At 39.9% G+C, this 25702-nt stretch overlaps 2 protein-coding genes across 3 annotated transcripts in view; one reads left to right on the forward strand and one right to left on the reverse strand.

The window, feature by feature from the left end:
* The window catches only part of PDE6H (phosphodiesterase 6H), a 183953-nt gene that overhangs the window by 70472 nt on the left and 87779 nt on the right, over nucleotides 1-25702 (forward strand). The gene's annotated exons all lie outside the window — the stretch shown is intronic.
* On the reverse strand, nucleotides 13112-17147 carry MGP (matrix Gla protein). Its single transcript, XM_004052788.4, has 4 exons — nucleotides 16953-17147; nucleotides 15428-15460; nucleotides 14191-14266; nucleotides 13112-13501 (listed from the first exon to the last, which is right to left on the reverse strand). The coding sequence occupies exons 1-4, from the start codon at nucleotides 17011-17013 to the stop codon at nucleotides 13360-13362; spliced, it is 312 nt and encodes a 103-aa protein (XP_004052836.1). The 5' UTR covers nucleotides 17014-17147; the 3' UTR covers nucleotides 13112-13359.

Consider the following 25702-nt stretch of genomic DNA (forward strand, 5'->3'; position numbering starts at 1 on the left):
CCAAGGTCTGCAGGGTGGACTAGCTGAGATGCCCAAACAGCAAAGGTGGTGGCCTGCCCCATCTCTTGGGCTCCCCCATTCCAGGGAGAAATTAGAACTCTGTTGGTCATAGAACATGGGCAGGGGTGGCCTGGGGCCCCAGCTGGGAGGCCCTGCCCAGCAAGGAGGAATGGATCCTGCTCCCTTTTATAGAAGCAGTCTGGCCACACCTTAACAAGACAGTCATGGAGTCCTGGGGACCCATCCCTGGCCATGTCAGCTTGGACTCACCAAAGCCCACAGGCTGGAATGGCTGAGTCACCCAAACAGCAAAGATGGTGACCTGCTCCTCCCCCTGGGCACCCATCCCAGGGAGAAATCAGACCTCTGTCCATAGAGCAGGGTAGCCAGAGGCCCTGACTGGGAGGACCTGCCCTGCAAGGAGGAGTGGATTGGGTTCCTGTTTGAAGAAACAGTCTGACTACACCTTGACAAAAGAGCTCTGCCATGCTGGGGAGCTGCCTCTGTGCTGGTCGGCTTGCACTCTCCACACCCTGCAGGCTGGAGTGGCTTAGTTGTCCAAACAACCAAGGTGGTGGCCCACACCTCTCCCTCAGGGAGAGATCAGAACTCTGTCCATAGAAAATGGGCAGGAGTGGCCGAAGGTTCCAGATGGGAGGTCCCGTCCAGTGAGGAGGAATGTTTTGGGATACTGCTTAAAGAGGCAATCTGGCCACATTCTGGCAAAGCAACTGTGCTGTGTTGGGGGGAGTCTTTCCTTGTCCAGACCATTTGGATTTTCCAAAGCTCACAGGCTGGAATGGCTGAGTTGACCGAACAGCAGAGATGGTGGCCTGCCTCTGTCCTCCGGGTCTCTGACCCATCTCAGGCAGGCTCCACCCTGTTGCTAGTAGCTGGCTGGAATCCAAGCCAGTAGATCTTATCTTGTGAGGTGCCGTGGAAGTGGGGCCCACAGACTGACACTGGCCCCCTGGATTCAGCTCCCTTCCTAGGGGTATATACAGGTCTCCTGCCTTGCTGAGGATCCCAAAGCCAGAGTAGGTAAAGCTCCTGGGTCTCTGTGTGTGGCTGAGCAGCTGCTGTGCTGAGACTCTACACAGCTCTGTGTGTCAGACCCAAGGCCCTGTGGTGTGGGCTCACAAGGGAATCTCTTGATTTGACAGTTGCAAAGATCCGTGGGAGAAGTCTGGTTTCGTGGGGTCACACAGTCACTCACTGCTTCCTGTGGCTGGGGATGGGGATTCCCTTGGCTCTGTGTTGCTCTCAGGTGGGCTATCGCCCCACCCTGCTTTTCTATGTTCTCCATGGGTCAAGCTGTTTTCCTGATCAGCCTCACTGCGAGTACCTGGATATTTCAGTTGGAGGTGCGGTATTCACTTGCTCCTTTCTTTCCTCTTTGTGAGAGCCAGGTACCACAGCTGCTTCTAATTGGCCATCTCTGCCCTCTCCCCATCAGTTTCATTTCCGGTACATCACACAAACCATAGCAAAATAAAATGTGTAATATATGCTTGTATTAGTTTAATTACACTTAAGATTATGAGTCACAGAGACGCTTAGAAAATAATAGAAACTCCTTTCTTTCCTTTATTGTCAAACTCTTAGTTACCTATCTGCTTCTGACCACATTTAATTCACAACTATGGTTTCGATAAGACCTAAAGTATTAAATCAGTTGTCCAAAAAAGAAATTCCAAGCCCTAAATATGCCTACCTCAAATGTATGTTATCTGTGCATATTAAGGAAGAGTCAAGATGGAGGCTTAAAATGCTAGATAGTTGCTCCTTACTTAAAGTTGTTTATGTGACTACTCACCTATCTAATAACACAGTTATAATCATCTTATTTGCCTACTCTCACATGCTCATTCTATCTTTCCTGGAGTGCCTAAATTCCTTCAGCCTGTTTCTGTATCTTAACCTACTGTCTAACCCTCTCCCTGTCCTGAGTGGAAGGGGCTAACAACTGTTTTTATGAACAGAAGTATTGGCTCTGTGTATTTCTCTCATTTAGGCATAGGTAACAATTATAGGATTTTAAGGTTTGAAGTTTCATTTGGCCTGACCATCCTTTCCAGGAATTCCCTTTTCTTTGTCCCTGTCAAGTGGCGTTTCCCCTTGTTTAAATGTGTCCTGTGATGATAAGCTTACTCCAGTAGACATTTTCAAATGGAACTTCTGTCTTAGATTTTTCATTCGTTGAACCAAAATCTTTCTCTTTGTAATTTTTATCCTTTGTTCGTAGTTCTACTCTTAGGGTAGTATATCTTTTTCCTTTCCACGTGTTAGACCTCTGTAGGTTTGTACCTTGAGGCACACATGCCTTGTCTGCTTCAGATCAAATAGTATTCATTTCTTTCACCATTCGTCATGGAGCTTAGTTTTAAGCCCCTTTCCTTTTTGTATTGATTCTCTTCTAGATACAGTGCCCCTGGTCTCCAGAGTCCATCTCTGGGCTGTAAAATGGAGCCATGAAATGAGCAGGATATATATATGACCATACTAACTTAAGAGACACATGCACCTAAGCTTTCTAAAGGGAGAAGTGGGTTACATGAGATTATGGTGTGAGAAAATGTTAAACAAATGAAAGGGTCTACTCTTCCAATTTTGGCCCTCTTTGGTTCCAGTGACTGGGGCACAAGGAGAAGACATGAAAAGAGATACTGAAAATCAGTCCCAATTAGGTTTAGAGAAGTATAAGTGGAGATGAAGGTGATTTACATTTCATGCCCTTTCAGGAAGGAGTAACCATTCTAATACATCCTTCTCAAAGAGTGCATGTTTAGTGGAACATCAGCCAATGATGACTTGTGGAAAAAAAGCAGAGTGTCACCATCAAATGGGGAACATCGAGAAGCCTTCATTTTAGTGCATCCACCCATCCTAACTTATTCTGCAGGTCGTTTTGCAGTTGAAGCCATAAGGAAGGCAGTTTGTCACTTCTTTTTGAAAGCCCAGGTTTGTGTGTACCAGCATTAGCAAAGCCAGGAAAGCATCTTTGGTAGATACACTAACTGTGCTACAGGGTGGCCTCTCATGAAAGATCCTGGAAACCTAGAGGCTTATGAATATGGATACTAGAAAAACATTGTAGACTTTGTAGGGCCAATTCTAGAGTTTGAATATCTAAAAACTGACTTTATCATATCAAGGTCTTTTTTAGCCTCTACAAGTAATATCTGTTTTTAACATGAAGGAAATAAATCATGCAATGTTTAAAATTGCAAGGTATGTGTATACCAGGCAGCACAGACCTAAATTATGACTTTGAAGTTTTCTCACTGCAACATTTACAAACCCAGTCCAGCTTGTGGAAAACCACGGACAGATTTTGGTTTGGCTCAGGGCCTTCTTTTCATCTTCCAGGTCACTGAGTGCAAAGGAAAAAAAAAAAACCCTGTAAATATTTTTGAAGCACAGGTTTATTTTTCCCTCTTGCAAAATTAAAATTGAATTATTTAATTTTATCCAAGGGAACTAATTTGTTCTAGACAAGAGGCCGACTCTCTACCACTCAAAAATGCTTTTTAGACTGATTTCATGTTACTTCTGTGACTTTTGACTTTGTGATTTCCATGGAAGTCTTATTAGAAAATGAAAGATGATTGCAAAGGAGGTTTTCATTCTCAACATGTTTTCTAGCATTAGGGTTGGGTCTTCTCTTTTCTATATGGTTTCAAGTCTGATCAGTTTGCACACATTGCTCTGTGTCCCTAGTCTTCCCTTTGCAAAAAGACTTTCCAAGCTTTTTACCTTTAGTAGCAAAGAGTGTGTTTAGATATTGACATTTGAGTTCCAGTGCGTGTTTTGCTTTTAGTGACTTTAACTTACCTGACTTTGTTCCCACACCTCTTGACTACAGACAATACTGTTCCTACTCCCCATAGATGCAGTCAGAACCAGTGGAAATAAAGTGTCTATGTGACAGCACTAGAAGTAAATACGTTTTTAAAAATGAGACGTTAACACTATACACCTGGGGCTGCTAGAGCAGAATCATGAGTAGAGTCTGTGTGAAGAATTGGGTGTTTACTGAGCTGGGTCAGAGGAGGGTTATACTTCACTGAGATTGTGTCTCCTCTTTCTCTCATTGCAAACACACATGTACACCCACACACCTCATCTCTATTCTAGGTCCAAGTCTGCAACTGACATTCTAGTGGTTAGGCCTAGTGTGCTTCTCCTTCAATCCAGTCCTGGACAAATGCAGGTTCTCCAGGAACTGATAATTCTGAGGGGTCCAGATAAACTACATGTTTCTTTTCATTTGAGGAATCTCTTAGAAACCATGTCAGTCTGGGTCTATTTTTCCCTTACATTTGGTTGACAGCTTGAGAAACCTGGATTGCTGTTCAGCCAGCAAAGAACGTCTTTACGAGTTGGTAGCCTAGGTTGCTACTTTATAATATGATTTGAAAGGTACTTGAAGGCCCATGCTCCAAAGAATCTTGTTCCAGAGCTTGTTGGGCTAGCTTTAGGGTCACTATTTCATGCCAATTTCTTTGGGTCAACATGGTTCTCTCCAAATTCCATTTTTACAAAGCAGACATTTCCTTGGGAAGACTAAGGCAGCTTGTTTTGGTCTGTAGGTGGGAAGGGAGTAGATAGAAAAAGAGACACTAGTGTTAAATTAAATGAAATTTGGCCTAAAGCTGCCTCCATATGTAGCAAACTGTAACCTAATATGTAACCATATGTAGCAAACTGTAACTTAATATGTAAATACACTGCAATGTAACTTGCAGTGAGTATATTCTTGTCATGACTGATTGAGTTTTGGCCAATCATAGCAGCTGAGCTTTCAGCCAATCAGGGCCTGTAAACTGCTTAGACATGTCCAAATGAGGCAAATGCAGAGCTGTCACCAATCAGGCTATTTCTGCACGTCACTTCCTTTTTCTGTCTATAAATACTGCCTGCTCATATTGCTGAATGGAGCTTTCTTAACCTTTACTGCTTCAGAATGCTGCCTGATTCATGAACTCTTTCTTTGCTCAAATAAACTCTGCTAAATTTAATTTGTCTAACTTTTTTTTTTCTAGAATGAGAAAGTTTGGATGATTAGACAAGATTTTTTTTTTTTTTGGTTGTCATAGTTCTATACCAGACTGGCCTGATGTCAGGCCCCCTATGCCAAAGCTCATGATACAACCTGCCTAACATGGACTCAAAGCTCTAGGGTGGGGAAGAGTGAGGAAGCCTGGCCTGGGAAGTCCTATAAATAGCATTGCATAGAGGACACTGCATCTGATTCGCTGTAAGCTTTTGATGAGCTTTCCTCTACCTTCTGTCCTTCTGGTCCAGTTAGCTGGTTTTATACTGGATAATATATTAGCTAATCATTTTGCATCACCTGGCAACTTGTTAGGCATTTTGAATAAGGGAACAGAGCTAGCAGGGCCAATTGACTGACCATACATAGTGCATGTGACAAATTTACTGGCTTCCTGAATCTGCATTGGGATTTCTGATATAGCAGACTAGACTAATGAGGATGCATGTGAAACAGCAGTGAATACAATTAATTTTGAAGTGAATTTTAGTGCCGAGCACTTCTCCCTGCCACTGCCTTCCCAGGCCTTCCCTCACCTGGCCCTTTTGGCCTTCGCTGTTGATATATCTGTTTCTAATCCCTATTGGTTAACATATTTTATTCAAAGGCATACACAAAGGCATTGCCATCAAATTTTCAGGAGATTCATATCTCCAACAGATAGCTAATAAAATGAATGATGAAATTATCTCAACTATTGAATTCAACAAGATGACATTTAGATAGTGATAAAATACACTTTGCATTTAGATGATAAAATGTGCTCACAAGTACAGCATGGGGAAAGATGTGACTTGCTAGTGCTTTATGTTAAAAATACCTGAAGATTTTAACAAAGGCATTGGTGAGAAGCAACTATGAGAAAAGCAAATACAGTCTTAGATTCCTCATAGGTGCAACAAGACTTGGATCATGAACAGTCATAATTAGTTGCACTCTGAGACTATCAGAAAATGTGTTGTGCTTCACATTGGGTCCTGCAAGACAGACACTGATAAATTAGGATATAATCAGAAAAAGTTGCATGGGAGTGTGCAGGTATCTGAGCAACATATCCAATGTGGAAGACTGAAAAGAAGAGCAGAGAAATGAGTGAGTAGAATAGACTCATTCTGTTTTGTTTGAGAGAGACGAATTAAGGCCAAAATGTTTAAATTGATTCAATATACAAAAACTAGGGCATCATGTGGCCTAGAGCGCTTCATAACACATGTTTGCAAGTACAAACTGAATGACCATCTGCTACATTGGCCACATCATATGGCATAGAGTAGGCATATGATAAATATTTGTTAAATGTTACATACATGTAGGTGGAATGCTACGAATGCTGTAGAAAGAAATAGTGGGAGGCTGGGCTTGATTAATGGTTCTAAATAGTGTTCTGCAAGATTTTGGTCAATGCCCCTTGATAAAAACATTGTATTGTCAAAGTATCTTGCAAACCCCTGTGCTAAACAGGCTCAAACAAATTCCTTTACTTATGGACCACACAGAAGATTTGATATATTACATTTAGTATATTAAACATATATATATATATATTTCTAAGAGGAGATATATAAAGACAATAGAACTTGTCTGGGCATAGAACAATTTTGGCAGCACACTGGACTGGAGTATTATTACTGGAATACTTGTTTGGGGAACATTGAACTAAATTTGCTTTATATTTTTTCCAATTCTCTTTTATGTTTTCAAAGAGATGGGTGCAGATTGCCCATATGCTTCTAGTAAACTTTGTAGTTCTAGACCTATCTTTCTGGATCCTGTGGCTGTTCTATAGAAATTTATTAACCAGGATAGTGAAAAAGTTATGTCCTCTTTTTCAGCTCTATAATTTCTTCTTTGGTATATTCTTGTGTTTGAAGTCTAATTCACTCCTAGGAGTAAGTACTAACATTTATGATTTTCTTGGAATACTTTTATAATACAAAATTATTATCTTTTAGGCCTTTCCAAGACTCCTCATAAGGAGGAAAATTCTCTCTCAGAATGTTTAGAAAACATCAATGTACACAAATTATTTTCCTACTTTATTTATTATAGGTTTGTGGTCACAAGAAGTAGTCATTATCCTTAGATGAAATGGGTAGGGACAAATTTCATGTATTGCTCTACCCAAAGTAAAGGAGTCAGAGGGTTTCTAGGCAAACACCATGAAAGCCTCCTGTATTAACCAAATGAGCAAAGAGCACATTTCTTGAACAGTATTTTTCAAAGCTTAACCTCATGTTTGAACAACCCCAGATGACTTATGTTTCTGGCTTTCTTAATTGTTGGTTAGCTTTCAATGCCTGAATTCAGAAAAATTAGAGATGGAAAAATCCCCCAACAGGTCACCCAGCTCATTTCTTTAAAGGAATTAACAGATGAATCTCATAATGTAGTCCCTGGTTTTAACGTTCTTGAGGATGGGCCGGGGTTTCATTTTAAATTCAGAAATATTGGGGCCAATTTCAGTCCTAGGATGAATTCAGAGGCCACCAAGAGAGGTTCCTATATCCTACTTCTGCTTTCCCATTACTCAGAATGTGTAAAGTCATAAACTGAGTAGTTAAGTCATGATAGATCTTGGCTTTTCAACATGGAGCTGACAGGGGAAGGGTAGATAAGAAAGATGCAACCACAAGACTGAAAAATGTCAGTGTCAGGGGAAGAGGGCTAGGTGTTTGTATCCCTGCATTGACCAGTTTTTGGATACAGACTGCTTCTGGAGAGAGATGAAAATTGGAGCAAGATGACTTTCTTCAGTTAAGAGAGGTTTCAGGAAAGAGACTCAGGCAACTGAGAAAACGAATGCCTCAGTCCTGAAGGATCTGGGCAATGCACCACATCATTCATTACACCTACCCATCATGCTTGAGCTTGCTTCATACAAACTGTTCCAGAAACAGCTTCTTCAAGATTCTGATGGGTCTAATAGGAGGTTCTAGTCCTACTTTCCTGGATACTGTGGTTGTTTTATGCAAATGTATTTCCCAGTTTTAGTGTGATAACTATCTCATCTTTCCCAGCTCTATAATTTCTCCTTTGGTATATTCTCATATTTAAAGTCTAATTCACTTGTAGGGTCAAGCCAGAACACGTATGAAGGTTAGTGGGACTAACTATAGCCTGTGTCGGTACAGATGGTTGCAAGGCCACTGCTAATACTCATTGTTTCCCTCTTAAAAACTACCCATTCTAGATTTTGCTCACTCATAGCTTAACTGGTGGTCTTGGTGTCTAACCAGTAAGGGAGTTAGAGCTCCTTTCTTGAGAGTTGGGAGCTCCTGCACTATGCTCTTCTAGACCATGGCTGATATATCTGTCCATTTACTATCATGATTGGGCACAGACATATCAAGAGATGTTTCAGTGGTATCAGATTCACTTTCCCTCCTTAGATTGTGTAACAGAAGCTCTACCTTCTCCTGATGAAATTACCTTCTCCTGATGTCAATTACCCCTGTTAGGAAGCCCTACCTTCTCCTGATGGCAATTACCCTGTTAGGAAGATGACTCCTTCATTTGCTGCCTGGCATGAAGGGCCTGAAGTTACTGTGAAGCTTTAGAACGTAAGTGAGACTCTTCCTATGTTCCATGGTGAAAATATTTCCTCTTTCTAAACCACAATTTCCAGGCCTATAGATTGGAATTGTAGGGATTTAAAGTATAAATTCCTCATGTGGCTTACAAATGATGACAAGTAAGGCCACTCCTGCTTCCACACCTTATTGTTGGACACATATAGTCTACCTAACGGGGACACAGCCCTATGCAATGCTTGGTAGTTTAGGGTATGTAACACATCCTGGATTAAGGTGTCTCATTCTTGCCAGTGAAGCAGAGTAGATTAATGTGTTTTGTTCTGAACTGACATTAATGGCCAGGGATACTTACTGGTGTAAGGGACATGGCAGAAGGTATATCTAGGAATAATCAGATGGGTAGCAATGTCTGTGTTCCAGAGGAGGGCCAACTAGGATAAAATAGAACCCTAGTTCATAAATAGAGGCAAATATAGGCAAAGCAGAGACAATAGAGGCAAAGTTTCAGGGTTCCAAATCAGCATGAGTTTAGGATAGAATTCACTCTCATTAGAGCTCTGTATTATGACAAGGAAGCATTAAAATTGAAGAACTGATGGAAAGGCTACTAATGATAGATAATTAAGGACATCAAGAACTTAAGGTACATATAACAACAGATAATTTACAGATTCCCTCCATTCAAAGGATAAGGGTACATGGTGCTTGCATATATTTTACTACTACTACTACTACTACTAGTACTACTATATAAGAATGTAAGTTGAGTTCCATTCTAGTATGAATTACTTTGGCTGCAAAAATTTCAAACCCAGTTGAGTACAAAAATGAAGATCATTAATTTTCTAGTCTTTTTTGAAACTGCATGCTGCTCAGCATAGGTAGCCATGGCCTGGTGGAGGAGAGGAAGAGTGAAGTGAGTACAAAGTAGCCAGTGCTGTTTATAGTGTTTGGCTATGAATCCTGCAGACCGCTCTTCATAGGCAATTGTAGATGCTTGAGGTGTAGGTGTGACTCTCCAAAGAGTCATTGTCTTGCCATTTTTAATATCCAGACCATAGTAATAGTACAATACAATACAATAGAAATAGCTAACAACTATTGAGCACTTACTACATGCCAGGCAGTGTTTTGTGCACTTTACATATATTAATTTGTTTAATGTTGACAGCAACTCTAAGATAGGTACTAGAATAATCTTCTTTTGCAGATAAGGGAGTTGAGGCCCAGTGAGATTACTTAACTTGCCCAAGATTGACACATTCTCAGAGGCAGAGCTGCCATTAAAAACTAGGAGGCCTAGCTACAAAGTGCTTATTCTTAGACACTCTTCTAAGATGCAAATTGCTTTTATGGGTGGTGGCAGAGTAATCTGCTTATGTTGAAACACTCTTTGGTTCTCAGGCTAAATTAATCTACAGAAACACCTTACCAAGGTGAGCAAAGGGGAAGAGAATAAGACCTGTAACATGTTACTTTATGTGTCTTAGTTCTGAAAAACAAGGATATATCAAAAAAAGAAATTATAAAGCTGAGACGGTAGGTAGATGAAATTTTGACTGAGGTAGAAACTACATTAAAAATAGCTTCATCAGTTTGGAAAGTGTAACTATACACAATGGGAGGCTGGTAAAAATATATGGGCTATTTGTACACAACTCTTTAAGAAACTGGCTTAAAGAATTAGATTTTATGAGGTCAGTACAACTGAATTTCTCAAGAAAATAGAATTACCTGCCCTTGGGACAGTCACTTAAGTCACTTAGATTTTAAGCTCTCAAATTCTTCAACTGAAAAATGAGGGGATTGAAATAGATTATTGCTGAACCTCTTGCCAACTCCAAAACTATAAAACTAGTGTTATGTAACGAAGAAAACAAGCTGGAGCGAGAGGATTCTGGAGCTAGAAGATGCTGGTTGACTCTTCACTATTTACCACCTGAATGATTGTCACAGATTTGGTTCCCTAGGAAGCAGACTCTAAGATTTAGAGATTTGTGTGTGAGTGGTTTATTGGGGAACAACACATGAGAGGGGTGAGGCAAGTAGGGCTAGCCAGAGTGAGCATTTGAATTGTGATGTAACTGCAGTATATGTCTGAGCCAATTTTACTGGGGAACTCTGAGGCTGGGATCACCGTTTAAATAGCCCTGCCTGTTTTAATGGACTTTTAGCTAAGATGGAGTCTAAGGAACTAAGACTCCATCTAAGAAAGGGGGATTTACCTTCCCTTCGGAAACAACTAAAGAAACAGGCAATACATGTGAAAAAATGTCTTTCAAGACCCTGGACATTAGGCAATTAAAGATGGCGATTGCTATGAGATGGAAAACAGAGTAAGTCCTATGACTTCTCCAGCCTATTGCCTTAAGGGAGTTTCTAGGACATAGCTTAGGGAGAGGGAACCAAGATGGAGTCCAGTGGACATTTTGAGTTGAGGTGGAGTTGAGAGTTCTAGAAAAACACAGCGACTATATTTCACATGGCAAAATACTGCAAAGGAAAGAGTGAGAGGGATCCCTGGATATCAGTGGAGGGCACTCTCGTGCACACACAGAGGACTGATCGGCATATGTGTGTGGGGAGATTACCATCCAAGAGGAATAGAGGAAACAGTGGCTGCTGTTAACTCAGGGCTATGATTATTGTCATGGGACACTGGGCGCAGTACTCAGAAAGGTCTTGCCTCAGCGTGGGGAAATAATTGCGTTAGATTAAATACTGATCAATTTTATCCACATGATTTAACGGAATCCCAGAGCAGAGCTCAGGAACACATACAGAAATAGAAGAATATCCAGTACACAAAAAGTCTGGCATCAAATAAAATTAAGCAAGAATGCAGAAAATAAAATTTTCTGCATTTTGGCATCAAATAAATGTCTGGCATCAAATAATATCTGGCGTCAAATAAAATTAAGCAAGAATGCAGAAAAGTAGAAAATTGTGGTTCATAAGTAGAATAATCAACCAATCAAACCAACCCATAACTGACATTATGTTAAAATAGTTATTGGAACAATTTAAATGTATCAAAGACATTTAAAAAGATAAGTAGAGGCATGGAAGATATGAAAACATCCAAATCAAACTTCTGGTGATTGAAACCACAATGTCTGGCATGAAAAATACACTAGATGAAATTAATAGTAGATTAGATATTGCCAAAGAAAAGGTTAATGAACCTGATGACACATTAATAGAAAGTGTCAAAAATAAAACACACAGAGAAAAGCAATTTGTAAAAATTAAAATAACATCAGAGAGTTGGATTACTTCAAGTGGTCAAATGTGCATGTCATTGGACCCTCTAAAGGAGAGGAGGAGTGAGGGATCAAAGTATCTGAAAAAATAATGGCTGAAAATTTTTCTAATTTTATGCAATCCAAGAAGGTCAATAAGCCTCAAGAACAAGAAAAATAAGAAAAATCAAATCAAGATAGGTCTGAATCAATTTGGTCAAAAGCAGTAATAAAGAGAAAAATGTTAGAAGCAGCCAGAGATAAAAGATGCAGTATACACAGTGGAACAAAGATAAGAATTGCAACAAATTTTATATCGAAAAATTGTGCAAGCTAGAATTCAGTGGAATACCTTAAAATAATTAAAAGAAACGTGGCAACTTGGGATTCAATATACAGTGAAAATATCTTTCAAGAATAAAAACAAGCATACAAAACTTAAAGAATCCTGCAGACCTGAACTATAAAAAACGTTAAAGGAAGTCGTCAGGCAGAAAGGAAGTGACACCAGATGGAAAGAAGAATGAAGAAAACAGGAAATGAAAATTACATGGGTAAATATATGAGATCTTTTCTTTCTTTTCTTTTTTATTTTTCTGTAGAGACAGAGTCTCACTCTGTTTCACAGGCTGGAGTGCATTGGTATGGTCATGGCTACTGAGATTACAGGTGTGGCCACTCTGCCTGGCCCGGGATATTTTCTTATTATCTAAACTTTAAAAGAAATTATTAAAATTATTTAAAACAAGAATTGTAAAAATGTAGCGTGGAACCTATAACAAATGTAGAAGTAAAAATATAACATATGTAGAAGTAAAAAATAATTGGATTGTTTAGACTATTTACATATAATGTGATTATTGATATAGTTAAGTCTATAAACTATTATTGACAGTTTTTGCCAATTGCTTTTATTTGTCCCTTCTGCTTTCTCTTTTCTTTTTCCTCCTTTTTTCTCTTCTAGATTATCTTGATTCAGAAATGTTTTTGACTTTGATGCATAAGAGATGAAAAGCAAATGACGGGAGCCCTGTATTTGCCACAATTTACAATAGGAAAATCCTGCAAAAAAACATACCAGATTCCATTCACGGATTCCAAGGTAGAGAGGGTTTAGAGAATTTATGGCTGAGTGAGTGCCTTCTTAGCTTCCTTCTTTTTATGTAGTTATTTTTCTAATTAATACTAGATATGAGATGAACAGAATCTCCTATTTTGGGTAAGGTGGGCCATGATTTAAATATCTCAATATTTTCCCAAAAGAAAGCAGATTTACAAGATGAAAGTATCACAGCAGAAGTTTATTATGGAACAATCACATACGTTGACTCTCCTTTGACCCTCACTGCAGTGCACTTTCATTACTTATCAATCTGGGGGCGGGAAAAAGGGGTGCCGCCAGACAAGAGAATATACAGGAAACAAGCATTGTATATAAGTCTATGTATTTCAGTAATGCTGCTACAAGGGGATACAAAATCAGGTGCCAGCCTCCAGAAAAAAAGAGATTTTTTTTCTTTCCCCAATCTCATTTGGCCCCTCGGCGCTTCCTGAAGTAGCGATTATAGGCAGCATTGTATCCATAAACCATGGCGTAGCGTTCGCAAAGTCTGTAGTCATCACAGGCTTCCCTATTGAGCTCGTGGACAGGCTTAGAGCGTTCTCGGATCCTAGAAAGTGGAAGAAGAGGCCAAAATTGAGAAGGATACAGTGGAAAAATACAAAAATGGAAAAGAAGAAGAAAATATTGGAGAGACTTTCTCTCCATGCCCCCCTATATTAAGAGATATTTAAAGAACAGGGAGAGGCTGGGTGCGGTGGCTCAGGCCTGTAATCCCAGCACTTTGGGAGGCTGAGGTGGGTGGATCACTTGAGGTCAGGAGTTCAAGACTAGCCCTGCCAACATGACAAAACCCCGTCTCTACAAAAAATGCAAAAATAGCTGAACATGGTAGCACGTGCCTGTAATCCCAGCTACTTGGGAGGCTGAGGCACGAGATAGGGCCACTATAATCCAGCCTGGGCAACAGGGTGAGACTCTGTCTCAGAAAAACCAACCAACCAACCAAAAAAAACCAGGGAGGGAAGGCAGAACAGGAGATTTTTTTTTTTTTTTTAATGAAAATAGAAGTTTTCTTTCTGTCCTCCTTTCTCTCCTCCTTCCCTCTCCTTTCCGGATCTTTCCCCGAATAATTTTCTAATAATTCAGTTGTTTTCTGAATATTGCTTTTAAGTTTTTTGATTTTAAAGATACAATTAGAAATAATGTATATGATGAAAAAGCTGTTTCCCACTGCAGTTCAGATCTGTGATCTACACTGGGAAAAATGACCACTCCTCATGAAGTTTTGTTACTGACCTCTCTTGGACTTTAGCTCTCCATCTCTGCTGAGGGGATATGAAGGTATTTGCATGTCTCCTGTTAATGAAGGGATCTTAGAACAGAAAATAAATAAATGCAGTTTTAGCGACACATAGCTGGAAATATTTCCGTGAATATTCCTTGACACAAATATATTTGAAAGTGCCTTAACTTCTGCAACTCATATAAACAGAGATTGGCAAAAATTAAAGGAGAGTATAAAGTAGATTTCATTAACTTCCTGATCAAATGAAATCAGTCATCAATCCATGTGTCTTAGAGACTTGTCATATAGGCTTTGTTGGTTTTGCGTTTGGACGATCACTTTGCCTTTCTTAATTTCTGTATTTCTACTTGGTAGATTTTAAATTCCTTTTGAGGAGAAATTCTCTGTCCTGAGGATTTATGAAGCATAACTAGATTGCCAGTACATGAACAGTTTAAACACTATAAAAATAATGAATAAATTAAAAATGAGAGTGATGTGCCATTTCCTCCTACGCTCAGTCTTTATAAATCCAGCTATTCAACAGCAATCAGCTGGCTGGGTGTGGTGGCTCATGCCTGTAATCCCGGCACTTTGAGAGGCTGTGGTGGGTGGATCACTTGAGGCCAGGAGTTCGAGACCAGCCTGGACAACATGGTGAAACCCCATCTCTACTAAAAACACAAAAATTAGCCAGGCATGGTGTCATGGGCCTGTAATCCCAGGTACTCAGGAGGCTGAGGCATGAGAATTGCCTGAACCTGGGAGGTGGAGGTTGCGGCGAGCCGAGATCACGCCACTGCACTCCAGCCTGGGCGACAGAGTGAGACACTGTCTCAAAAAAAAAACAAGAAAAAAAACCCCAAAAAACCAAAACAGCACTCAGCTTAACGTGGCGCCTGTGGTCTCCCAGCTGACTTGGCGTCCAGCTCTGTGCTTTACCATTTGTCATTACTCCTCGTTTTCCATCTGTGCAGTTGACGTGGTGCCAATTTAAAATTTCCAAATGAGATTTTATGGCTTCTAAATATGTCGCCTGTAGCTTAAATCCCATATTGCACTACTTCAAGCTTAAAAAATTGCTCCTTTGGCAATTTTTATAGTCATTCGATTTAAAAATTTACTTTAGTTTTCCAAAAGAGGCCCCCTTTTCCCTCCCTGTTATATATCTTTCCATCTTGTTTATTTAAATAAGAAGAGGTTCTTTAATGCAAGGGATTTGAATAAAGAAGTTAAATATTCACTTACTAAGTTCATAAGATTCCATGCTTTCATGTGATTCTGAAATTTAAAAAAAGATTCATTATATCAGTATTTATCAATGATTCATTATGTTATTATTTATCAATTTAGACACTGTGATAGTTTAAATACAGGGATGGAAGAAGAGGAAAGAGTCTAAAAACATGAAGAATATATTTAGCAGTGTGGTTATTACAAATTTCAGGAATTTCAGGAATTTAGGATTTATGAGGTTTTTCTCTAGCTCTGGCCTTGCTGTGGATATCTCTATATTTTAGTTTCTCTGATGTTGAAGGAGGGAGTGGCCATTTTCAGCTAAAATTTCCCAAGGGCTATGACGTCTTCAGACAAGCAAAATAAGACACTTTAAGTGCTGTACAGAAGTCTCCAGAGAACCTTCTTCTCTGGTTTATTCAGAGCCTGTTTGAGAACAGGGTCAAAGAGGATTAAGAAGGATCCAGAAGACAGCCAGGTTTCTCCAGGCAAGAGAACTACAGGGCAGTTGCTCTGCTGGGCTTACTAGGGCAGGTTTCTAAGAGGGTTCCGAAAGCCTCTTAAGAACCTGTGTTAAATTGGCAGCCACAGAAACCACTAGCTCCAGCTGACAGCTCACCCTGGGCACGATGCCAGTTCAGAGAGAGAACTGAAACGATATCAAAGCAGAAGTTTTCTTCTTTCTGCCACTCTCCTGAGCACAGCAGGTAAATTTTGGAATAAGAAGCTTCTATTAATATTTGCCAGCAAGTGAATTTTCTTCAAAACTTAAAAAGGAGGTGAAGAAATCAAATCCTCTGATACAGAAAATTTGTGAATACAAGAGTGAGAAGCGTAATCTTTATGGTTGTTAATGTAATTTAAATTAAAAAACAATGAAAATATCTAGGTAATTGAAACAAAAGACTGAAATAAGTAAATAACTTTGCTTCAGATTTCCTTTTATAAGCTTTGAACAAATGCAGATATATTTAACGACATATAGAAAACAGGCAAAATTTATTTTCTGACAACAGGAGTTAGGAAAATGATTCTTTTCTAAAATTATTTTGATGTAAAACTTTATTTTAAAATTAATTAACTGAACAAACATAGTAAGTTCATGAGATTGTCCAGTCCCTAGAAAGGGCTATACTTAATACTTCTCATAAAAATGGATTTTCTCAAAGGCAAGTGGTTTAAACAATACCCTTAACCCATTGATACCAAAGTCTAAATAAATATCCTTAAAAACGAGGATGCAGGGGGCTGGGAATTTGGTATCTTCTTTCTGAAATATGAGTTTCTAGATATACAGAGACTTACCACTGAACGGGTTTGCCTGTTAAGTTGCACAAGACTCTGGATATTTAGGATATAAAAAAGACTTAATAGAACAGATCAGTTTCTGTGGAGACTGGGAAATGTGAAAGTAATGGTACTTTAAGATTATAACAGAGAAAGGGGGAAGAAGAGGAGGAGGGAGAGGAAAAATAGAAGTAAGCCAAAGTCAGAGGCAGAAAAGTAAACACAGAGAAATGGGAGAAAAGTTTCTCACCATAACACAGAGTTACTACCGCTAAGGCGGCCAGGATGGCAAGAAGGATCAGGCTCTTCATGGTTTCTTCCTGCGGGTCAGTCTCAGGGTCTTGTGTAGCAGCAGTAGGGAGAGAGGCTCCTACGGGATGTTAGTGGAAGGCTGTGAGGTTTTTATAAGAACCAGAGCAGTTGAGAGGGGAGGAACCAGTGGGAGAGGGCTGGAGAAGGTGGGGAAGGGTTGGCACTGAACTAGCATTGGAACTTTTCCCAAACAGTCATTCCTTCCAGATATTATCTACTCTGAGTGGGCAGTTTTCCCTCCCTCCTGGACCTGACTGTGCTACACAGGATGCTGCTCTGGTGCAGAAGTTTTGGCCATCGTATGCTTGGGGACAGACCTGGGCAAAAGCCCACAGAGGAAGTTGCCACGAACACATGATCTACCCTCCTGGCCCTGACCGCAGGGCTTTTGGGTTTGGTCCACAGACAGAGCCCTAGTGTTCTGTTTGTTACCCTGATTGATTGATGAGAGGTTTTGGGAGAGAAAGGACTTCACTTTCTTTTCTTTTCTTCTTTTTAACCTTTGCTTCTTCTTCTAGGAGAACTTCGCTTTCTACGCTGATTATAATTTAGACATCTTCCCAGTAGGGCTGAATCCTAGACCAATCTATCAATCCCAGACTAATCAGGCATTTGCCTGGGGATATGCATCTTTGGCATTTTTCCAAGGGTTCATCAGGATGGAGATATCCGGTGCCCCATGAGTTCTGTTTCCTTAATCAACACCGTTATAACTTGCCCATCCAGTTTTGTGACATTAATTCAAACCTGTGCCCTAGTCCTCTTTTAGGCAGCGTATCAGTGCTGGAAAGTGCAGCAAGGATAAGAGGGTACTGTTCTCTCATTTCTGAGGGCGTTGTCTCGATAATTAACTAACTTGATAGACTTTTTAGTGAGTGGCAGGTGAGATGCAAGGTACTGTGCTAGGTGCTGTGGGGGATGTACAGACAAACAACACACCTCCCTAAGGAGGTAAGTAATAGCTACTTACTATTCACTTTGCTCTTTCACTGTAATGTATCCTCAAGCACAGGTTTTCACTACACCATCAGGCCCAGAAGTGCTAGCTTATTTTCCACAGGAGGATTTCAGTTTGATGCCTCTGGTTATCTTGTATAGAGAGCCCTTTTCTTTCTTTCTTTTTTTCCCCCTTCTTTTGCAATCACAAAATCTGTCCTACCAGATGTGCCTCTCTTGCTTGGGAACCCAATAGTTTTCTTTGCAGACAACAGACTTGAGTCACAGAGCAGCAGATTGTAGAAGAGCTACAGCTTCGGGACCTCTGACTCTTGAGCTGGAACAGCAATAGGGCTGGGTTGGGGGTGCGGTGGCTGTGTCTTTCAATACTGATGTATTTCAAGGAGCAGTGATGAACTAGGTGGAGCCTCATGCTTCATTCTTTTTGTCTTGTTGGGATGGAGTTTCCCTCCCACCCTCCATCCTGTGAAGAGCTTTTATAAATATTAACAGAGTCCCCATTAAAAGAAATAGCTCCTTTGAAATCTGAAAGATTGAGTTCTGAGGGATCAATAAAATTCAAGTTTTCTCTCCAAAACCTAAGAAATAGATTATCTGTGAGAAAATCTTAAAGAAAATCTCAGAAAGAAGACCGTGTATGTTCATCCTTGATAAATTCAACCATCACAATTTCCACTAATGAGACTGGCGGTTGTTCCACTCTTTAAACCACAACCTACTCTGAGTGTTAGTTTCAGTGTCCATCTTGCAAGATGAATCACCTGAATCATTACATGATCAATGAATAATTTAAAGTGCGAAAGCCAGTTCACTATATTGCATGACTTTGGGGGGACGAGCTAGCCATAGATAAAAGTTTTATATGTACTTAGCTTAGTAATTAACCACCAATTAATGTAACATCAAACAAGTTGAATTCCAATGTTTCACCCTTAAAATGAGTAGTCTACTCTCCCCGTCCCCACTCCATCTCCAGAATTAAAGAGAAATCTTCCCATTTTCCTGCTATAAATATGTGCTTTGCAGTGTACATTAGCTCTGTCTTTTCCAGCCAAGTCATAGATGTCTCCTTTATCCCCAAGTTCAAATGACAACTATAATCTTTCAGCCTCTGACATCACAATTGTTTGTTTATTTTTACACTCCCAGAAACTAAACTTGAAAATCCAACACTTCTCATTTCAACTTAAGGTTCACCTTTTGTTCACCTTAAATCACTGCTTCCACTGGATTCCCTAAACTTAAGCATTTCTCTTTATCGTCTTGGTTTTTGTAAGGCTAACTTTCTTTTGGGAGCTGTGTCTCTTCGGTCCCTCATCTGCCTTTCCTGTCCGTTGCTCTCCATCTATTTCCGGTTCTTCTCTGCAAAATCCCATTTATATATGATATGTAAAAATTATTAACATGTCTGAGAATCCAGAGCCCTTCTTTTTCTCTTCTGTCACCTTACTCCCCATTTCAAAGACAACTTTGTGAGTGCCAACTCCAGTCATATGTTTTTATGATGAGGACTTGGACTAACGCATGAAGCAGGGATGTGAGCTTTGCATTAGAAAGGACCAAGATTGACTCATCTGAGAGAAGACAGAAGAAAAGAATGGAGGTAGGAAAAAAAAAAAACGGAGAAGGGGAAATGAGAAGAGCCTTACCAATTTGGTTTGCTGGGTGAGTTTTAGGTAGAGACTGAGTGACAGAGAAAAACGGAGGCAGTTGTAGAAGGTGAGACATATTAAAAGCGAGACATGGGAACAGAGAAATAAAAGTTGCTTTGGTTAGGAATAGCATTGTTTGAGATTGCAGAATACTGTCTGAAAATTTTCAGAAAATATTGAAATTTGAACAAATTAATTTTGCCAGCTAGTTTGCGTTTTCTTAATTGGGATATCTTGTCAAGACGAGACCACATGAAACTCTAAATTCTAATTAGATTTTAGATAATTATGAAAGACACTTATATAGACACTTTCCCTTAACAAAAAAGAAGTGTTATTCAGAGGAGAGAATATTTGAAGATACTCCTAGAAGTGATAACAGAAATATGAGACAGTGATATGATTGCCAGTTTTTAAAAATGTATAGGAATCTCCTCATATGAGGTTGGCAACGTGGGAACTGAAGCAAGAGAAGCCATGGAGTAATACAGATCTCCTATTCCACCTACTCTCAGGCAGAGAAGAGAAGAATGACCATGCCTGTCAGGGCCAGAAGGAGCTTCATGATTTCATAATTCTCCCATCCATCCATCCATCCAGCCAGCCAGCCAGCTATCCATCCATCCATCCAGCCAGCCAGCCAGCCATCCATCCATCAAGTTATCTATCTAGCCAACAAATGTGCTGAGCATCTACTGTTTGTCAACTCTAGGCTGGAAATACAGTAGAGAAAAATACAGATATGGGCCCTGTCCTCATGCATCAAGTGTGCTCTTTGAACATAAATTTAATAGTGGCTCCTCTTATTTAAAAAATTGTTAGGCAGCCAACTGGCCTTAAAGGAGACCAAGTGATGAGCTTTCTCACTGGGCTGACCATTCTTATGGGCACTCAGGAGCATCTCTGTTTCCAAAGCATCAAGAAAGGTGCTAGTGACCAGCTCAGATAATTCTGAATTTAGGGAGGGAATGCAGGAGAGGAACATTGGCAGAGCTTCTGAGAATTACTGTGGGGAGAAGCTTCTCAGAAAAGTATATTTGCCAGAGAATATACCAAAAGAGTTATCCCCTTCACATGGTATTTCTGTGACTAAAATAATGGCACAGAGGTAGTAAGTGTAATATATTTCCCTGTCAATTCTACCTCCTTCTGTTTCTGTCCTTGCTTATCCTTTAACTAACTCTTCTTCAGATGGCTAGGCATTTTGTCTCTTTGAGGAATTTTCCTGGCTCCAGTCAGATTTCTTTTTCTTTTTTGCTGTTCCATGAAATTCAGCTTTATTTACTGAATTTTGATTTTATAATTTTTTTTAAACTGGCAGCACTAAAGTCCTTACCCTTGCCATTAAAGGAAAAACGCAAATGAAAGAAGAGTTAGGAAGAAGCAGCCCTGAAGACAAAAACAGAAATCACTCTCTAGGACATCAAAGGACAATGAACTAGGAGACAGAAGCCCAGCCAATGTCGTGGGACAGTGCCATGCTCTTAGTTCTTTTCTTTTAAGGGAAGCCCCTCGAGAGGATTCTGTGTGTCAGATTCTTTAACTGACATAACTTCCTAGGCACAGACAGAATCCTTCTTTCCTTTCCTTAATTTGTCTTAGTTGAACTAAGTAAGAATAAATGTTTGTCAAACTCAGGCATGGGAGGAGCACCTGGGGACTCATGGGCTGAAACTTCTAGGGAAAGTTGGAGGTGCCTGATTATTAAACAAAATAAAGGTGGAGAAGTCTGAGAGGTGGAGAGCTTTTGGCTGGGAATGGCTGGGATTTTTCTTTTCCTCCCCTATCGATTATTTCCTCCACCCTTCTTAAGAAGGGTGATTAAAAATCAATTTTTAAATAAGATAGCAAATATCAAATAAAAATTATACATCTATCCAAGCGCTATTATCATATGTCAAATGCTTGCTATATATTAGATGCTCTGATAGTCACTCTTTATTTTTTATTTACTTCTCTTAATAATCCTATAAGCTAAGTATAATGACCCACATCTCATATATAAGAAAATGGAAGCTCAAAGAGGTAAAATAGTTTATCCAAGATCACACAACAACTAAATGGCAAAGACAGGATTAAAACGTAGGACTGTTTGATGTCAAATCGTGTGTTTTTAATAATGATACAACCGTGTGAGATCCCTCCAGGTTCTGACACCTGGTTAAATAATTTTGTGATTGCGTCTTACAGGGTTCCTTGAGTTTCAAATTTCATAGCTAGAGACAAAATTACACAAAATTAAGATATACACATTTAAAATGATAATTGTCTCAAAATGCTTTAAAATAGTGCAATACAAATTAAAGATCTACATACACTTAAGCCCAGTAAGTTAAATGACTTATAAAAATGGAGAGAGGGATAGTTTTAATATTGGATCCTAAGTCCCCTGTTTCTCTCTCCAGTACACTGCACACTAAACATCTGCCCAAACAAGCTCCAACTCAAATATGGTACTTTCCAAAACCTTTCAGCTTCCTTCAGGAATCACCAAGTCTCATCCACTCTGTGAATGCCGATGTTTGCTGTCATCTGACACTTGCTCTGGTTTGGTGTATCTGACATATTAAGAATGTCGTCTCCCAGTGCACAAGGCCAATTTCTGTAGTTACTTAGACCACTGCCCCCCTCCCCACCCCCAGAAAACTGGAAATCTCAGCTTAATTCATAGAATGCTCTGTCAACTCAAAGCAAAATAGAGAGCAGGTTCTATGTCTCCTGTCTTGACTAAAGATGAAGATGTCTTGACTAAAGGCTGGCTATTTACTCATTAGACTCTGGCTGCCTTTTCTGGATGAGGTGCAATCAAGACAAAGTCCGAGGAATTTCTCCTGCAGTACCATGGTCTCAGCTGGAAAAGAAGGCACCCTTTTATATCTATTCTGCTGTCATCCCACACTTTGGGATATCCTCGTAATCTCCTTTCATTATTCCAAATCACCAAAGTAAAAACACTCCTTTTTATATTCAAGACATTTACAACCCCAAGAAATGGAGCCAAGTAACTTGCAAGAATTGCAGGGGTTATTGGTGACTGGCAGAAACAGGATCCTAAAGGTAAGATTGGTGAGGAGAGGGGATACGAGAACAATGACATGATGTCTCTAGGAGTGAGATGGAAGCAGAGTGGGATTATATTTACCACTTGTGAAGACAAGAAGGGAGTAGAGATAAAGATAGCTTAATTCACCAAATCATAGTACCCAAGAACTTGATAGCACTGGTATGAGTTAAAAGAAGTAGTTTTAGGGAAGATAGAAGTAATGCTTTAAACAACAGAGAATAATTTTTAAAAGTTAAGTAAACATAACATTCGTTACCAAATGAAGTTAAAACTAGTCAATGATAACTTTTAAAGTTGACATGAGAAATGAAAATATGCTGTCTTTGAAATCCTTCAGTCAGAGGTATGCATCTGAATGGACCCCGTGTCTAACCTAAGGGTGCTTCCTTGAAATGGAAATTTAAATCTTTTTTAGGGTGATTTTAAGTTTAGGTAATAAATTAACTAGAAGAATATCTGGTAGTTGCATGAGTCAAATATACCATGTTCCTTCCATATTCCAGCCCGTACCCATTTCATCTGTTCTGTCGCTCTCTCAAAACAATAACAACAACAAAAAAGCAGATGGCGGAGGGGAGTGAGCATTCCCCAGCTTCACTTCATCTAGATATTCTCTCCATACTTTTGGTAGCTACTCTAACAAACAATCGTCACAAAACCTTGATTGGACTCTAAAGACAGGCTCTGTAGAAGCTGGCCAAAGGATGTAGTTTTTAGGATAAGAAAGCCTGGATTTGACTTCTAGCTCTGCTGCTTTTTCTTTTCTTTTTTTTTTTTTTTTTAAATTTTGAGATTGAGTCTTGCTCTGTCGCCAAGGCTGGAGTGCAGTGACACAATCTCGGCTCCTTGCAACCTCTACCTCCCAGGTTCAAGTGATTCTCCTGCTTCAGCCTGCCGAGTAGCTGGGACTACAGGCTCATGCCACCATGCCCAGCTAATTTTTTTTTATTTTAAGTAGAGACAGGGTTTCACCACGTTGGCCAGGCTGGTCTCAAACTCCTGGCCTCAAGTGATTCGCCTGCCTCGGCCTCCCAAAGTGCTGGGATTACAGATGTGAGCCACTGCGCCTGGCCTCTGCTGCTTACTCTGCGTGTGGCATTTGATATGCTGTTTAAGCTCCTGAGCCTCAGTGACACAGGTAGGGATTATAAGTGTCTGCAACATACTAGATGCTCACTAAGTGTTAGAGGACTCTAATTCAGAGGACCATTAGATGAATTAAATAAGGCAATACCTGCAGAGCTCCTAGCTTAATGGCCTACATACTTTTAATGCTGTGGAGTACATGCACACACAATATTATTTCAAAAAATAGGTTCAACTCCACTGGTCTAGTGTTACTTCCACTTCTTCCCAATAACGAGGGAATAGATTGTTGAAAACCAAAGCAGAGGAGAGAATGCAAAACATGGGAGGGATTGACTCAGCAAGGCCTTGTCCAGTGGGAACTGTGGAACTGGCTGATGCTCAGTGTAGTTCTGACACTGCCGCCCAATGACTGCGTTACTGTTGAGCAAGCCATTTGCCTTTTTAAACAGAAGAGCTGGAATAGACCTGTATAATTTTGTGCTTCTAAATTATTTCATCCTTGAAATGAATAAACACGATAGAGAAATTATATAATTCAGTGTTTGAAGGAACACTTTGTTCTTAATGCAATTTTGCAAGTGTTTCTAGGGCTAATTGGTGTTTGGATGTCCATCCCTCAGCCAACAAACCACTAGCAAGATGCCTTTTAAAAGCTTCATTCAAATAACTGCCTGCCAATAGGCCATGTCTGCTGTTGTTTCCCAGTTGTAGTCAAATAACTTGATTCATTCGAGTTGGATGCTGATATACTTTGAAATCCTTAGGAGAAGAAAGTCAATCTTTTCAGCCAGGATTTGGTCGGTGAGAGAAAGCTCTCCTCCTCGTGGAAGGGATCAGCAACTGAGCAACTCCTCTTTGTCTCATCGCCTAGTCATTGCAAACCATGGAAATGGGATGAAATTCAGAAAAGGAAGTTTAGACAGGACACAGAGGAAAAATGTCCAGGTTAACATGAGAGAGAGAACATCACAGGGAATGCCTTTGCTGATCAATCTAAGAAGTGAACAGGCTGTCAAATAAGTGATTGTTTCCACATCTGATTTCTCCCTGATGGAAAAAATGCAGTGAAATGTTGGCTGGGCTGACTGTGGAAATCTATTTCAACCCCGCCTGCTGGCGTTTGTTTAAGCGGTCCTGTAACCAGAGTTTGTCTGAATCTCAGGGGCCTTGCTCTGACTCCAATTCTTCTAATCTATCACTCTCTGTGTTTCCTGTTTTCTCATAATCCCATGCTAATTTTTTTCATGCCTTTTATGGAATTTTGAAAGAGACTTTTATTTTGTTGAGAGGATAAAAGGGGTTTTCAATGGGGTTCTTTGTCTTTTGGTAAACCATAAACCAGTTGGAAAAAGAATAGAATCAAAGGGAAGAGACAATAAGCTGAAGGGAACAAGATGTAATTTTTGGTCTTACTCTGTTTTGGGATAGCAATAGGAGGGCAGGGGAATGGATATGGGCTGGGGTGAGGGATTAGGAAGGATGAGAGTCTGATACGAACGCTCGTTTGTCTTGCTTCTCTACCAGACAGCAAGTTCTTTGAGCTTAGCCTCTGGCTCTCAGTCATTTTTTATTAATACACACAACAGCTTCTCATTGCTTACAGAATTAAGCTGACATCCTTCTCAAATTCACATGCATCCTAAATTCTCTGGTGCCATAATGAGAGAGTGGAAAAGAACATGTGAATCCCACTCCATTTGTCACTGAATGATCCCTACTGTCTCTCAAATCCTCATTTTCTTCATCTAATAAAATGTGGGCAATAATGGAAAGTAGCTTATAGAGTTGTAGTGAGGATTAAATGAGATAATTCATGTGAGGGCCTGGCTAGCCCAGTGGTGGCATATAGTAAATATTCCATGAAAGTAGCTATTATTATTATTATCACAGTGTCTAACTAATTATGTGACCCTGAATAAGTCATTT

The sequence above is a fragment of the Gorilla gorilla genome, chromosome 10 (assembly GCF_029281585.2).
Source record: "Gorilla gorilla gorilla isolate KB3781 chromosome 10, NHGRI_mGorGor1-v2.1_pri, whole genome shotgun sequence".
Taxonomy (NCBI): Eukaryota; Metazoa; Chordata; class Mammalia; order Primates; family Hominidae; genus Gorilla; species Gorilla gorilla.